We start from the raw sequence: 16,301 nt of genomic DNA, 5'->3' as shown, positions 1-16,301 counted from the left end.
AGGTTGTTAGTAGCACATGATTTTACACAACTCAAATGGAAAATCAAATTTTAAAAGTGAGTCAAACTCCCAATAAGATGCGTGTAAACCTGTAATGGTTAAGCTTTTTCTTGCTTACAACCGCAAGTCTCACTCTCCATTCATTTCTTGAGCGGTTTTACATATGCTATTTTGCAAAACGTCAGGTGACATTTCATTGTTTATAATACCTGACCTTATGTAATCTTTTTGCTATATATAGATCAAGTCAACTGAGGGAGGGCTGAAACATAATCCAGTAGATTGTCATTTTCTATTTAGTTTTTAATTTGGTCCTCCTTTGTTTTGTTTTGTTTATTTATTTTTTTGGCTGCGCCTTGCTGCATGTGGGAGCCTAGTTCCTCAACCAGGCATCGAACCCTCGGACCCTACAGTGGAAGGGCAGAGTCTTAGCCAGTGGACCACCGGGGAAGTCCCTGGTCCTACTTCTAAAAGGTGATTATTGCAGAATTTGAATAGAAGAATGTTGTTTGACTCAATGAATAGAAGACTGCCATCTCAGTATGGAAAGAACTCTGAAGTAAATTATTCTTGATATTTGAAAACATTTTAACATGTTTAAAGGTTTCAGTGAATAGAAAATTAAATTCTGAATTTGAGTTTTCTTAAAGAATTGAAATTTCTCTAAATTTAGTTACAAAACGGAAGTCACTCTTGCTTTAAACCATCAAATTTTACTTGAAAAACTATGTCAGCTGTAACATGGTTGTAAGCCATGTCTGCTTCTTCATTATCTCCAGTCCAAAAGATCTTTTAACTAAGCATTGGCAGAGAAGTCTGGATCCATTTCTGATCTGTTAGTAGGGCATCTTTTTTCAGCTGCCTCCATATCAGGCCAACGAGTAGCTGAGGGAGGATTAGTAATTGGATATGTAGCCCTTCACATGTAGGTCATTAAACTCAGGCTGGCCATAGTGATGTGCCAGAACTTTCAGCAGCTGTTCAGTTGCCCCTCAGGGATCTGTTTTATGAATAATTATATATATTTTTCAGCGTTAATACCTGATATCCTTAGATATTTAAAACAAAAATGTTAAGTTACTTTAAAAACCTTCATATTTTAACAGTGGGGTCAATGTTTTCTTTTGACATAGCTATTCAACTTTATAATCATAGGGTGTGAAATTTAAAATGATTCTAGTATCAATCCAAACCAAGTACCAGCAAAAAATGGACAGTTTAACCAAAGATATAGAAAGCATTCAGAAAATACAGGAAGGTAAAAATCATAATATGAAATAATCTTATTTTCATTGATTTGTAAAATTCGTGTTTAATTTTTTTTTCTTTCTTTTTTTTTTTTTTTTTGCGGTACACGGGCCTCTCACTGTTGTGGCCTCTCCTGCTGCGGAGCACAGGCTCCAGATGCGCACGCTCAGCAGCCATGGCTCACGGGCCTAGCTGCTCCATGGCATGTGGGATCTTCCCGGACCGGGGCACGAACCCGTGTCCCCTGCATCAGCAGGTGGACTCTCAACCACTGCGCCACCAGGGAAGCCCAGATCTCAATTTTTTTAAACAGCAGCCGGAAATCTGGATTTTTACGTGAAATCTGATTTTTAAGTGTTGGCAACTATTTTGTTTGTTTTTAAGTACTGAGCAGGCTAAACAAAACATGTCTTGGACCACATTCAGACAATTGGCAGCCAGTTTGTTAAATTGGACTGTAGATTGTAGTACAGATAAAAACAGAATTTTAGGACACAAAAATATGGTAATAAATAAAATTATGAGATCCTCTAAGATGCTTGGCCTGAAAACATAGGGCAGTCATCACAAGTTATTTTAAGCCGAGTTCTGATGTTTTATTAAGTCTGAGAGTACTCTTCAGTAGGTTGAGGAGGTCTGGGAATAGAGTTACATTTGTGGGTAATTAATCTGAGGCTAAGAAAGCCAAAAAGAACCTAATTTCTTTTAAATGATGTGAAAGATATCTAAAATCAACCTATCACCTATAATCATTTCAACTTGCATTTGGATTGCCTTCAAAAATATAGAAAAAGTTTAAGTGTTTTAAAAAATACCTTATTCCCCCCTCTTAAGTTATTGAAGACTCTAGGAAGATGACTATGGAGACTGTAGTCTGAATCTCTTCATAAAACAGGTAGAACATCTAGGATAGCAGAACGACGCTAATTACAAGAACAAATCATGGCTACAACAAGAAAGAATCCTTATAAAGCTCAAACTATGAACAGGTGGGAGCAAACCACCAACTTAGTATCAGCATCTGTGTAAGAGGAAATAGTGGGAAGACAACAGAGCAGCTGAAGGCCATGAGAATGGGAGGACTTCAAACTGCCAACAGGTATTCACTGAAAAGCAAGGGAGATCGATGTGAGATTAGCAGTAAAACAGACTCTAATTTCAGAGTGAATACAAAAGTATGAACAGGAAGGTCTGGAAGTGCTCATGGGGTGTGAGGGTCCAAGAACTCTCAAAACTTAATGAACCTGAAAAAAAGCCCAACACTAAGAAGAAACTTTGGGGAGTAGAATCCAAATTGAACAGGACAGGGACAACAGAGGCAAAGAAAAAAGGTCCAGATAAAAGTGGGAGAAAAGAAGAGGAGACAGAGCTAAGAAATGACCAGGATTTTATGAAAACATCAGAAAAGGAAGCTCTAGAAGCTAGAAAAGCTATTCTACCCACTTCTGTCTACACATACAGAATAACTTATTTAGCCTAAAAATACACCATGAAAAGAATAGTAATTGAATCCTATTTAAAGCTGTTATAATAAAAAAGAGAATATGAAGCAGAAAAATAGATGAAAACTATAACCCATTATTTCAAAATGAGAAGTTTTTTAAATGCTAGGAGATAGAACAACATAAAACAGAAAAACTCAGAAATAAAGTGATTGGAAAAAAGATTTGAAGAGCAGTAACAACTCAGAAAAGAATATGAAATATAAACAGTACACATATATATTTAACATCATATTGGAAGTGTGAGCTAGTGCAGTAAGAAGAAAAGGAAATAAAAGGAAGAAGTAAAACTGTTCTCAGGTGACATGATTGTCTATGAAAAACATCCCCCCAAAATCAACCAAAAAACCCCTCATGGAATTAATAAGTGATTATAGCAAGGTCACAGATGACAAGGTTAACATACAAAAGTCAATTGATTTCCTATCTACTAGCAACGAACAATTGGAACTTAAAATTCAAGAAAACATTAGCACCAAAAAGAAAGGTGTAAGTCTAACAAAATATGTACAGTACCTAAATGAGTGAAACTACAAAACTCTGATGAAGGAAATAAAGATCTAAATAAATATAAGATACTCTGTGTTCATGGATTAAAAGACTCAATATTGTAGGAATGAGCACACTTTGTGCTCAGATCTTGGTTTCTAATACCATTCTTCAGTAAAAGGAACCACTTGGAGAAAGGGCTGATTCTAGGATTGGGGTGAAAACATACAAGATGAGCCTGGAGCATCTTGTAGTGCCAGAAATGAAGGAAATGCTTAAACAGACACACACACATGGATGGGGTATGTCAAAGGAAAACAGGAGCCAACTGAAAGAGCTCCCGATGGCTGAAGCTGGAACAATTGTAGATGTAAATTTAAAAGTAGTATTAGATTATAACCCCAAATATAAAATAAATAGTCATGTGCTTATACGGCTAAAAATGATAAATAAATGGGGGAGAAGCGACAAATCTCTCATGCAGAGAAATTCCAAATAATTTATATAGATGCTCCACCTTCAGTGAGGAGCAACATAATTCCCTACTCCGTAAGTACGGGCCACCCCTAGTACTTTCTTCCAAAGAGTACAGTATGGAAAAGAAGGTAAAAAAAAAGAGTAAGTTTACAGTGGAGAAATCTGACGACACTTGTCAGCCAGGTGATCAAGGTCAACATCAACAATGATAAATCACATTGATAGTATGTACTTTTGATATAGTGTGATGAAAATGGGACCTCTGGGGTCTTCCTCCAAACCTACACGCCCACTCAAATCATGAGAAAAGCATTCCACAAACTCCAATAAAGGAGGATTCTGCAAAACACCTGACTGGATCCTGCAGAACACTTCAACGCTGTCAATGTCATCAAAAATGAGGAAAATTATTATATGTGGAATCTTAAAAAAAAGAAGTACAAATGAACTTATCTACAAAACAGAAGTAGAGTTGCAGATATGGAAAACAAACCTATGGTTATCGGGGTAAGAGGTGGGGAGGGGCAAGCTGGAAGATTGGGATTGACATATATACATGACTATATATAAAATAGATAACTAATAAGGGCCTACTGTATAGCACAGGGGACTCTACTCAGTACTCTGTAATGGCCTATATGGGAAAAGAATCTAAAAAAGAGTGGATATATGTATGTGTATAACAAATTCACTTTGCTGTACACCTGAAATTAAAACAACATTGTAAATCAACTATACTCCAATAAAAAAATTTTTTTTAATGAAAATCAGAGAAACTGTCATGACAACTAATTTTAATGTAACCTGGGTGGGATCTTGGAACGAAAAAAAAAGCATCAGATTAAAACTAAGGAAATCTAAATAAAGTAAGGATTTTAGTTAATATGTGAATTATTAATATACCACACTAATGTAAGATATTAATAATGAGGACAACTGGGTGCAGTCTATATGGGAAATCTCTGGAATGTCTTAGTAAATAAAATGATTCTGATCAAAATTTAAGTTTGTTTTCTTTACAATAGTTCATTGAAAGAAAGCCATCAATTTTCTCCTTTAAATGCTAGAAATTTGGTTTTATGCTGCCAAAATTAGTGTAAAGTTAGACTCCTCTTAGAGTGACTATTATTGACCCATAAGGATTTTTTTGGTTGTTGTCAAATACATGTGTGTGGAGGGGTGGGAGGTGGAGGTAAAGTTTGGTTAATAACTCCATTATGGAAAATGACTACCCTTTCTGGAGAGTCTTAGATTCCAAACTTTTCAAACCTAAGTCTTGTTTACTCTTTCTAAGGAAAGGCATTTAGTGCATTTGTATTTTCTCAAAGTGAATTCTTAAAGAATACCTCAAAAAATAGTATATGTATTCTATAATTTTTGCCTTGGCATGAAAGACAGCATCACATCATAAGAATACAGTCCCATAAATTGGGAGATTGGGATTGACATATACACATTATTATATATAAAATAGATAACTAATAAGGACCTACTGCATAGCACAGGGAGCTCTACGCAATATTCTGTAATGACCTATATGGGAAAATGATCTAAAAAAGAGTGGATATATGTGTATGTGTAACTGATTCACTTTGCTGTACACCTGAAACTAACACAACATTGTAAATCAACTATACTCCAGTGAAAATTTTAAAAAACCAAACAAACAAATAAATTGAGAAAATGTTAACTGACAAAAGGCAAAAAAAAAAAAAAATACAGTCCTCTCTCAGTATCCATGTGGGACTGGTTCCAGGACCCCCGCTGTTACCAAACTGCGGATGCTCAAGTCCCTTACAGTTGCCCCTCCTGGGTATCCCCTGGTTCCACATCTGCTGATACAGAAAGCTGACTGTATTCTTAACCTACCAAAAATATTTTTTCAGGATTCCTTGAAAAATGCTAACTCCCTCATTGAATTGAAAATACTATTAGACTTTATTATGACCGCTTAGGGATAACTTGAAGAGTCCCTCTAAGAATTTGTTTTTTATTAATGTCGTGGTTCTTTCTGGAACAGAGTAAAGTGTTCTGATGTTATAAAGACTTTTTTTTTGTCTCTAGCTACCATACATTCTGACTTACTATATATAGTAGGTTAATACCTTTCCTTCCAACCTTTAGTGGGGTGAAGTTCATTTATCTTCTAATCTAGGAAATGAGTTAACTCCTAACAACCTCTGATACTCAACAGAAACACTATTGTACTTTGGAATCAGTCAGCTGTCTTATTTCATAGTCTCTTATTATCACTGCAAAATAGTAGTATAGCAAATATTCCACAGTGTCATGTACTTACCAACAGAATTTCATTGCAATAGCATTGTTTTAAAATCTATTATTTGATTTTGACCTGGCTAGCACAGATCAATTTTTTCCCCTGGAACAATTTGTTCAGCCTGGAACATCTAACAACAGCAATCAAGTGCTCTTTTAGCCTCCATACAGAAGTGTGATGAACTTACTAAAAGAGAGCCCCAATTAATAATTCTATGTCATCCATAAGAAATCAATTCTTTCTACCGCCTATCTCTAATATTTTTTAAGGAGAGTATTGGATCTAGGTCTCAAGGCTTGTTTTTCTATGGTCCCTAAATCATTTTACTAAATAAATCTGAATATCATTTTGCTAACGTGTGAAATGATTGTTGTTAGGATATACTACAAAATGTTCAGTGCTTAGCATAGTGTATTGTACATAGTAATCGTTCCAAAGATGGCAGCTCTTATTTTTGTATCGTGCTGTGCTTCTGTCCTTCTTCACATACCATGTAAATAGCTGATTTACTTGTGATGAGATCTGGAGGTATCTCCCACATATATTGTACAATGTTTGCTCTGCTTGATCAACAGAGCAACAGAGGAGAATGCCTCTCCTTTGGTACCCAGAATTCACTGAATATGAAGACTTTGGCATTCTTATTTCATCTCTGTGAAACAATCTTAAGAAGTCTTTCAAATGTCTTTGTAAAAAGTTACAAGCAAAATATAAAAGGATGATGGTTTTTATTACCAAGAGAAGCAGCCTTATTTGAACACCCTATGTTGAAATGACTACTTAATACAGTGACTCATAGGAGCTTTCTAGTGAAAAGCAAATGCTCAATGAAACAGATTTTGTTAGGCAATAGTGATATGCCTTTTATTGGTTGGATTCTGGTAAACACCTGACAATGAACGATCCTTTACCTGAATAGACATGTATCATGCACCACATAGTCTAACCACAAACATGTAGCTGTGAGCCTCAAATGGAAATACAAAGTTCTCATAAGATTCAAACTAGTCCTTAATTTAAATAAATAAGTATGTAAAGTTTAAGTGACTATAGTGGCTTCATGTCACTATGTATATAATGCAGAAATTGTGGGAATACATAGAAATCTATTCAAATGTAAAGCAATAAAGCACTTTCACATTATCTTGTATTTATAATACCTACTATTCATAAAAACTTATATTCCTTCAACAGTTATTTTTCTAAGAATGGCCTTTTCTATTTACCCCAGGATAATATGTAAAGTGATTGTCATAACCAAATATTTTATTTTTATATAGGTATTTTAGTCATGATTTATATATAAAACATCATAGGAAATGAAGTTCTAATCTCAATAGATGATAAAGACAAACAATTTTTACATTTCAGTTCTTTATACAAAAATATATTTCGAGAGGAAATATGCTTAACTGTGAGATTTTTAAATTTTAGATTTCATTTTGTGGCCCTGTCTATAAAGCTGACTGTCTTTTACCTGGGTTGTCTAGAAGATTTAAGCTTAAGGTTAGGATTCTAGAAAAGGGTTTAGAGAGAGATGAGGGTAGATTTAGGAACCCATTTTATGCTTAAACACGGCCATAAGTATTTTCAAGTTCATTCCAAAAAGCCCTTCACCAGCACTTTATTCCTTCCTTTGCCAAAACATCCCCACGTGCCCCCCAAACCACCTCATTTTAGTAGGTTTTATTCATATCAGGTTTCTCTTGCAGAAGTTTACAAGGACAGAGTTAGTTTAGTTAATGTGGCCTTAGCCATACTAGAGTATTCACTTTAGAGAAGTGTCGTAATTAATTTTCTGTAGCAAAAGTGTTAAGGGCTGGAATCCCCCCTCTGAGTTTCTTCCTAGAAATGGGATTCAGAAAGCACAGGGGACTCCATCCAGCCAGTCTGGGGACTCAGACAAATGTTTCCTGTCATAGATATAGCTAGAGGTCTACTATGATAAACTCAATTGCCTGCTAGTATGTTAATGGTAGACAATGCTGATTCACACATAAGGAGAACCATCTAGGTTTCGGAACTGAATGTTTTAGCTAACATTATTTTGAAGTGATTGGTGGTGGTACAAGTTAAAATTTTTAAATTTAAATTCTAAAATTCAGAGTGATTTTTAAAATAATAGCATACACATGGTATAAAAAAATTCAGATGACCATACAAGACAATAAAATCCAAATTTATCTGAGTTTGCAAATCCTCACCACCCTCCCACATAAAGTGGTAAATGTGAAGACAGGCATTTAATGTTATAGGCGTGATGATAATTATGTACTGAGCAGAAAAGTATCACCACCAGTTTTCCTTGAATGCCCCTCAGTACTTCTAAATTTATAGGATGGTAGACTGGTTTAGTTTAGCTCTCAAAAAGTGAAAATTTTCTTGATTTTTCTTATTGAGTAAAAAATAAATAAAAAGAGTGAGAGACTGAAAACTACAGCCCACCTAAGTTTAATCATTAATAGTGAGCCCTTCTGTGAACTTAGTTCCTGATTTTGGAGTTTGGAATCTGACCTTTCCCCCAAAGATAACCATTATTGTTGCAGGTTCTGAGGAGGGTCACTCCTTCGCTGCCATTGGAAGAGTCCACTTCTCAGTGACTCCTAGCTGGGAACTGGATGCATTAGAGGGTAGCTAGTCAATATGATTCTTCTTGCTGTGCTTTTCCTCTGCTTCATTTCCTCATATTCAGCTTCTGTTAAAGGTAAGTTTTTGTTGCTTTCTGCTAAACTTTAATTTTAATCGTTGAGGGAGAAAAGTGTATGTGTGTGCGTGTGTGTGTAGTGAAAGAATTCCAAATTAAGTGATCTTCAAAACCATGTAACTTTGGAATGTTGGTGAAGGCATGACTGGGTTGGAATGAAAAGCAAATTCAAATTCCTACATAAAGAAAACAGAGGTTCCTTTTAGTTTCAGTCCCTCAGACTAGCATGCTTCTTGCTTCATTCTCTCATTCATGGTTTATTTTTAAAAGGGAGAAAAAAAGACGCCAGCTATTGTTACCTGCTGCTGTTGGTCACTCAATGAATGCAGCTCCTTCATTTGAATTGTAAAAGTAGATTTAAAAAAAAAAGTTCTTAAATTTCCTTCTAGTTGCCTAGCAATGTGATATCAAGAAGAATTAGACCCAATGAAAAAGGCATTTGACTTGCCAAAGGATTATGAATGAAATGGTAAAGGCTGTATTTAATTCCATTACTATTCAGAAGTGATAGGACTATCAGAGTTGGTGAATTACAGAAAATAAAACTACATGACGTAGATTTAAGAAGTAACACTTATCTTTGGAAAAATAGCGTTGCTCATTATCGTTTCTATTTTAAGATAAAATTGATTAAAAAACACATGAATTGATAACTTTCAGAGCAAACATTTTGAGTAATGACTTTAAAAAGCTGTATGAAATGTATTAATATGGAATCTTGTTTTAAATCAGCTAGTTTATGCGCGCCTTGAATTTCTCAATGTTGCACCTGTAGAATCATCACTTTTTAGAATCTCTTAAGAGGACTCACTGTCAAAGCCAGTTGGCCTAAGAAAAGACTTAGCATGATAGGGTCCAATTTTAATAACTGTGTACTCTTAGTAAGTGATAAAAAGTAATTCACCTGTAAACTTTTAAAAGCCTTTTGGGATAACTATGGCTTTTTTTCATAAGGTAAAGTTTGTCTCAAGATTTTTTTGCACAGAAAATTTCCACATGAGGAAAAGAGACAATCTTTGCTATTGGAGCAATAAAAGGGTGGGGGGGGGGGGTTAAATTGTTTCACCTAAGCAAATCACACTTTAGGTTCTTGAACTAAAGATAATATATATATTTTTACCAGATTCTAAAATGTTCAGTATTTAAAGATATAGTCCTTACTTGGATGAAAAGAAATTTTAATGAGAAAAAAGTAAAGGTTTGTAAATTATATCTGACAGAGAATTGCTATCTAGAGAGCTTACATTTTATTATCTGTCAAATAAACTGTTGAATATTGGAAATATGAATGATTCATACACCATGAGATCAAACCAATACCATGATTATTTTGAGAAAAATAATTGAGATATAGTAGTTATTGTGGGCTTCTCTTTTTTCCCCCCGTCCTACAAATGAGTACATTGGATAACTTGATGTTTTCAAATACATGCATTTTTAAAGATTTAAACACACACACACACACACACACACACACACACAGAGCAATGACATACAGGGAAATATGACTTAGAACATTAACAGATAGCTACGGTTTTTTGTGTGTAACTTCAGTGGCAAATCCAGAATTTTAGAACCTGAAGCTTACGCAATTTAGGCTCCATCTTTGAGAAAAAAAAAACTACTTTTTTACAAAAATATCCTACTTTTGCAAATGTTACTGAAAAAAAGATATGGCATGTGTACACAACGCTAGGGTCCCCTTCCAGGATCTTGGAAGAAGCCTGGGTAAGTGAGGGCTCCAATGCTTAAGCATTATTAGCATCATGATATAAGCTGCTTATGCCAAATACCATGAATAAAAAGTACAGGACTTGACAGCTCTCTCTTACCCAGATGGGGTAATTTTTTGTATTATAGTACCATGGTTTAATTATAGATTCCTTGCCCTTTGCAATGATTGACATTTAATAAGCGAACTACATGTGAAGAGTTTACTTTAAAATCAGGCCATTATAAATTTTGGGATGTTATGCATCACTTCAAAACTCGTCTCAAATTTAGTTCTCAATGCAACTATTTAGCAAATCCCCAGATCTGGGTGGATGTTGAGAGAGGTTGGACCATAAAGAGGATGGAGGAGGGGTTTAGAATTAGAATGGAAAAGGGTCTGTTTAGAAGAGATATGCTGATATGCTGACTGAATGTTTGGAAGACTCAGGTTTTCCCTACTTTTTCTGAATCACATTTTGTAATGGTGGGTCCATTCTCAGTGCCTTCTTTGGGTTTTCTTTATAGTGCTTTTCCTTTTGATAACCTGCCCATACACTTCCTATTTAATCTTGTTACCTGAACTGTTCCTTCACTCCCAGTCTTTCTCTCAGTCCCTGGCCCTACCATGCTTTTCAGTTCATTCACAATAATCATCTTCCATATTTTCTCCCTTATCCTTCATCCTACTCGTTTACTTCCGGCCTTCTAGTCTTCTGTCGGATTCGTAAATCCCATTACCTATCTTCCTTATCACCAACGCAGGTCTCTTCAAGCCTCACCTTTATTAACTTGTCTCTATTTTGTCTTTTTGCTTAAGTCAATGAACTATTATATTGATCTAAGTTTAATTAAAGAATATTTGAAGATATTTCTTAAAAAGTTCAAAATTAAGAGTTTTGTTCCTTTTACATGACTAAAAGTTTCACTTGAAGGGGCACCTTGAAGAGGTACTGACTCCTTCTGGGGCTAAAATTGATTTCTCGTTCAATCTACCATCAGTTCCAACTGCCATTCTGCATACTCTACAGAGCAACACCTTAAGACAGAAATTTAGTCACCAGTATAAATGGGACATGCCCCCACTGCCCAGTATTGCCGGATCTCTGAATAACAGAAACAGAAATATCAATAATTATCAAAGAGGAAAGGATAAAAGGGACAACACTTCAGCACCGTCAGCACTTATTTAAACCATTTTAGGCTTTATCTCCTGTTGAAAGAGGTAGGAAAAAGTTCTAGGAGAACAAAGCCCAGTCTTTCCTGTGCTTTATCACTTCCAAATCATAGTCAGGAACTGATATATATTGTCGCTTTTCACATTCTTTTGACCAGTCAAGTAAAAGAAAAGAAAAAAAAAAAGAACAACATGATAGTTTGGAAAGCTTTGGAATTAAAGAGAGGCTACTTTACTGCAAAGTTTTCATAGCTGCTTTAATCAGAAGACACCTTCAGGTAGTCCACAAAACTTGAATTTTAGCATATTCCAACGTCAAATCCTGCATCATATCTGCTATGTTGGATTATATGTGGAGTCAGCTTGTTTCAGCTGCCATATACTGCTTATCTTTCAGACTTGCTGTGAGGATTAGATAAGACAACATGTATTTCCTTTTTGCCCTATGTGGAATTTGATAGGTGTCATAAAAAGAAGGCCTCTTTGACCAAAATATCTTCCTGGTCAGAAAGCCAGTGTTTGACCCTGCAGCAGTGTCCCCAGTTAACATGCAGAAGAGGTGGAGATCAGGGAGGCTAGAGGGAGTCCCAGGCTTCACCTCCTGCAAGGTTTCTCCTGACTCTGTCTGCCTTCTGTATCTCATACCTGAGGTTCTGCCTGACTTGGTGTTTGGACACAGCCTGTTTTTGTGTACACACTTGGAGACCCCCTCCTACACTTCCTTCTCCTGGCTTTTCTTGATTCCTATTAAACGCCCTATTCCCTTTCCTTGAAGGTTTGTCAGATCATGTATAACTTCACCACGCAAAACTCTACAGTGGCTCCTCGTGTCACTCAACCAAATTCTAAATCTATGCAAATGTCCCCCCAGGTCTCCCAGCCACCCATGGGTACCTATTTGACCTCATCTCCTTCTGCTATGTCTTTCACTTAGCCAATCCCAGCCTCTTTGGCCTCCTTGCTGTTCCTCCATTACACCTGCATGAACTCTCCTCAGGGCCTTTGAACTTGTTACTCCCTCTGCGGAGGGGCGGGGGGTGGGTAGGGATGTGGGGAAGGAGGGAAGGGGGATGCTCTTTCCACAGATATCCATGTGGCTAGCCTAAAGTATTTGCCCAGAATATTACCTTCTCACAAAGCTCTTTCCCTTAACATCCCAGTTCCCTTTCCTGTTTCATTTTTCTTCATTAGCACTTCTAACATACTTTATAATTTGTTTATGTACTTGCTTTTTTAATTTTCCATCCCTTCCTCATTTAAAGGTAAACTCCACAAAGGTAGAAATTTTGTCTGCTTGTTAACTGGTATAGCTCCAGAGCCTAGAAAAGTGCCTACTACCCAGTAGGTGCTCAGTACATCCTTGTTGAATGAAAGAATGAATGAATGAATTCCTAGCTCACTCCCCAGGAATGGAAGAGTTCAACCTAAAGGTTTTATGTGTATAGTATAGGTAAGAGCATGGTCTCTAGATCCAGACAGGGTGTTAGAGGCTCCGCCACTGATTTCCTGGGTGATCTTGGGCAAATTGTATAATCTCTGTGTCCCTCGATTTCTTCATCTATAAAATCAGGCTAATAATAGTACCCACCCCATTAGGTTTTTGTGAAGATTTAATAAGTTAATGTGTATAAAACACTTAGAACAGTTTATTAGAGACAATGTATTTGACCTTTTTTTCCTCTGGGCAGTAGGCGCCACAGTAGGTGATAGAGACAGTAAATAGTAAAGACTTTTCAGAGGTTTTCTAATTTCTGGCTTTCCAAGTCATTTCACTTCCTTTCTCAGCTGCCTCACTTCTGTCCTAGTCATCTCAACCTCCTTTCCTGTCCCTCTCCCATGTGCATATGTCCTGAGGGAAAAAAAAGGTATGGTTCCCTATATAGTTAACTAGGCAATGCTACCCTGTTAGCACTGAGGAAAAATGTATACTGAAGTCGTTTTTTTTACTATCTCCTGCGAGCTATGGATAGAAAACATACAAAGACTTTGTATGACCATAAACTGCAAGTCATCTCTGGGAAAGACTTGATCCTACTCTTTTACATTTCTTTGGGTTAAGATAAACTGACTTGGAGAGTGTATGAACTCCTCCATATATCAATTTTTTTTGGTCATAATACTGACTTGTATACTATTTGACATTAACTTGTCCCTGCCAGATTAAAGCCTGTGCTAGGATTTTATGTAGGAAAACGTCATTTTATTCAGGAATAGCTAATTTAAATTTATATACGTGTAGCCTTGAAATGTATATTCGTACTAAAAGTTTACTAATTAAATTAATAGGATAAAGTACATTAGAGGGATATTTAAATACTCAAAATATCCAATGTAAGGGACTGCTTTCTAACTACTAAAATTACTTTGGCTTTGATCTCTTGTATTTAAATGATATGTTAATAACAAATGTTTTTTATTAAATTATAAAGCAATCTCTGGCTGCATCTCTACTTGAAATCATATTCATTATACCTCAGTAAAGCTGGGGTGGGGGGCAGGGAAGAAATCATATTCATATAATTTAAAGCAATACAATGATATTTCTTTAAAAAATATTCTATAGTTCAACCAGGGCAATATTTAGATAATCTGATTACTGATTAAGAATACAAACTAAGGTTTTCTGAAATGGAAGCTTATTTCTTTGTTGTGGTTTTTGTTGTTGTTCAAGCCAATAATTTCAGCAGATGGAGAAGTAGAACCATGTTTCACTTAGCAAAAATTTACTTCCATTAGCAAACATAAGCTCCCACTGTGTACCACTGTGCTAGATAGCACAGACCCTGGCCTGATGGGTGCTTTACAACTAAGACTTGACTTGTGTCACTATCTTTATGCAGGTCACACAACTGGTCTCTCATTAAATAATGACCGACTATACAAACTCACGTACTCCACTGAAGTTTTTCTTGATCGGGGCAAAGGAAACCTCCAAGACAGCGTGGGCTACCGAATTTCATCCAATGTGGATGTTATCTTACTGTGGAGGAGTCCTGATGGTGATGACGACCAACTGATCCAAATTATGGTGGGCATTTTCTACCAGACAGATGCAAAGATTAGATGTCAGCAGTCTTTGAGAAGTGTACCATTCAACAGCACTTGTCTGTACTCTTGGTCATATAGTCATTGAATTTTTTGTCCATCACTAAAATAAGTAGAGATACAGTTTTGAAGTTTTTGCTAACCAAAAGTGATCTGATCTTTCCAAATTGTTGAAGCAGGCAAATGAAGGTGTATACGGGTGAGTAACTGAAGTATGATGTCCAGTTCTATATGTCATACTAATAGGCACATTAAACTAGAATCCATTTGAAGTGTTCTGAAACTAAGGAGTCTAGAATCCATGTTATGTGTAAAGCAATCGAGACCACTCTAACTGAAGGAGATAAATTGTGACCTTCCAATTTTTCTGAGTTCCTTGATCCAACAGGTAAAATTACCAATGAGGGAGTAAACCTATTCTGCATTCTTCTTGAGGACAGAACGAGGTGCTCCCCTGAATGGCAGTGTTTGGTCAGTTATGATGCTTTAGATTTAAGTGTTGACAAAGAGATTCAAATTATATGGCCTCTGGGGCCTGTTCCTGTTTCAATATATGGTGAGTCCACATTTACTTTTCAAGGACCTAAAGGCAATAGTTTCTCTAGTATAGTCAGTTCTCCTTCTACAAGTCAGTGTGAAAAAGGTACACAGGACCAAGATTTGCTTCATTGTCACTGATAAGTAGTTACTGATATACTTTATAATGAGGTGTTACTGCAATATATTTATCAAGTGATCTTTGCTTCTTTGGTTGTCTCTAATAGCTGTGTGTGTTTTCCAAGTTGGATCAAAATTTTATCATCCACCTCACTAAGCCATTTCTCAATAGAACAGTATTTTGCAGAAAACATTCTGTACCTCTTTGTTCAGTAATCAGACTGTTCATTTTAATTTTGTATGTACAAATAAAGTACAGTGGGGCAGGGCTCCTTTCAAACAAATGGTACAGAAAGTGAAGAGAGCAGGCAGACAGCAGCAGTTCAAAATAAATGAAGAGAGTGACAATGACATAAAAGAGCTATCTTCTAGCCACAATTATTGTAGACTTGAAGTCACAGATTTCTTTTTTTTTTAATTTCTAAAAACTTTTATTGGAGTATAGTTGATTTACAATGTTGTATTAGTTTCAGGTGTACAGCAAAGTGAATCAGTTATACATATACATATATCCACTCTTTTAAAAAATTTTTTTCCCATATAGGCCATTACAGAGTATTAGGTAGAGTTGAAGTCACAGATTTCCTTGATGTCAGTATTTTTACCTAATTCAAAAATCTAATTTTTAATACCTTCTCCATTCTTTTAAAGTTGATAATTAGGTCCTATGAATCACGAATTGAGAATGACAGAAGAAATTATGGCCAACCCTGTTTATTGCTTTACCATTTTATTTTCTAGGAGACTCTGATGGAAACAGACATAGGAAGTTTTTCTAATAGGTTTCTTTCCATGATTCCAGATAAAAGATGTAAACGTCGAAAATGTGAATCAACAGAGAGGAGAGAAGAGCATTTTCAAGGGAAAAAAGCCATCCCAAATCATAAGAAAGGAAAACTTGGAAGCTCTACAAAGACCTGTGCTCCTTCATCTAGTCCATGGAAAGGTAAAAGTGATTCTTGGAGTTTCACATTGTTTTTTCCAACTTCATATTTTTCTCTCCTTCAGTAGATA

The 16,301-nt window shown here is 35.9% G+C and overlaps 1 protein-coding gene across 1 annotated transcript in view; it reads left to right on the top strand.

The window, feature by feature from the left end:
• Positions 1–376: 376 nt before the first annotated feature.
• The window catches only part of MTTP (microsomal triglyceride transfer protein), a 53,657-nt gene continuing 37,732 nt past the window's right edge, over positions 377–16,301 (top strand). The window contains exons 1-4 of the mRNA XM_079919609.1: positions 377–474; positions 8,541–8,698; positions 14,426–14,613; positions 16,090–16,233. Coding sequence (XP_079775735.1) covers positions 8,638–8,698; positions 14,426–14,613; positions 16,090–16,233 — 393 coding nt within the window. The 5' untranslated portion in view covers positions 377–474; positions 8,541–8,637. The remainder of the gene's footprint in view (positions 475–8,540; positions 8,699–14,425; positions 14,614–16,089; positions 16,234–16,301) is intronic.

This window comes from Stenella coeruleoalba (assembly GCF_951394435.1).
Source record: "Stenella coeruleoalba genome assembly, chromosome: 4".
NCBI classification, from domain to species: domain Eukaryota; kingdom Metazoa; phylum Chordata; class Mammalia; order Artiodactyla; family Delphinidae; genus Stenella; species Stenella coeruleoalba.
This window is presented reverse-complemented; position numbering and strand designations above follow the sequence as displayed.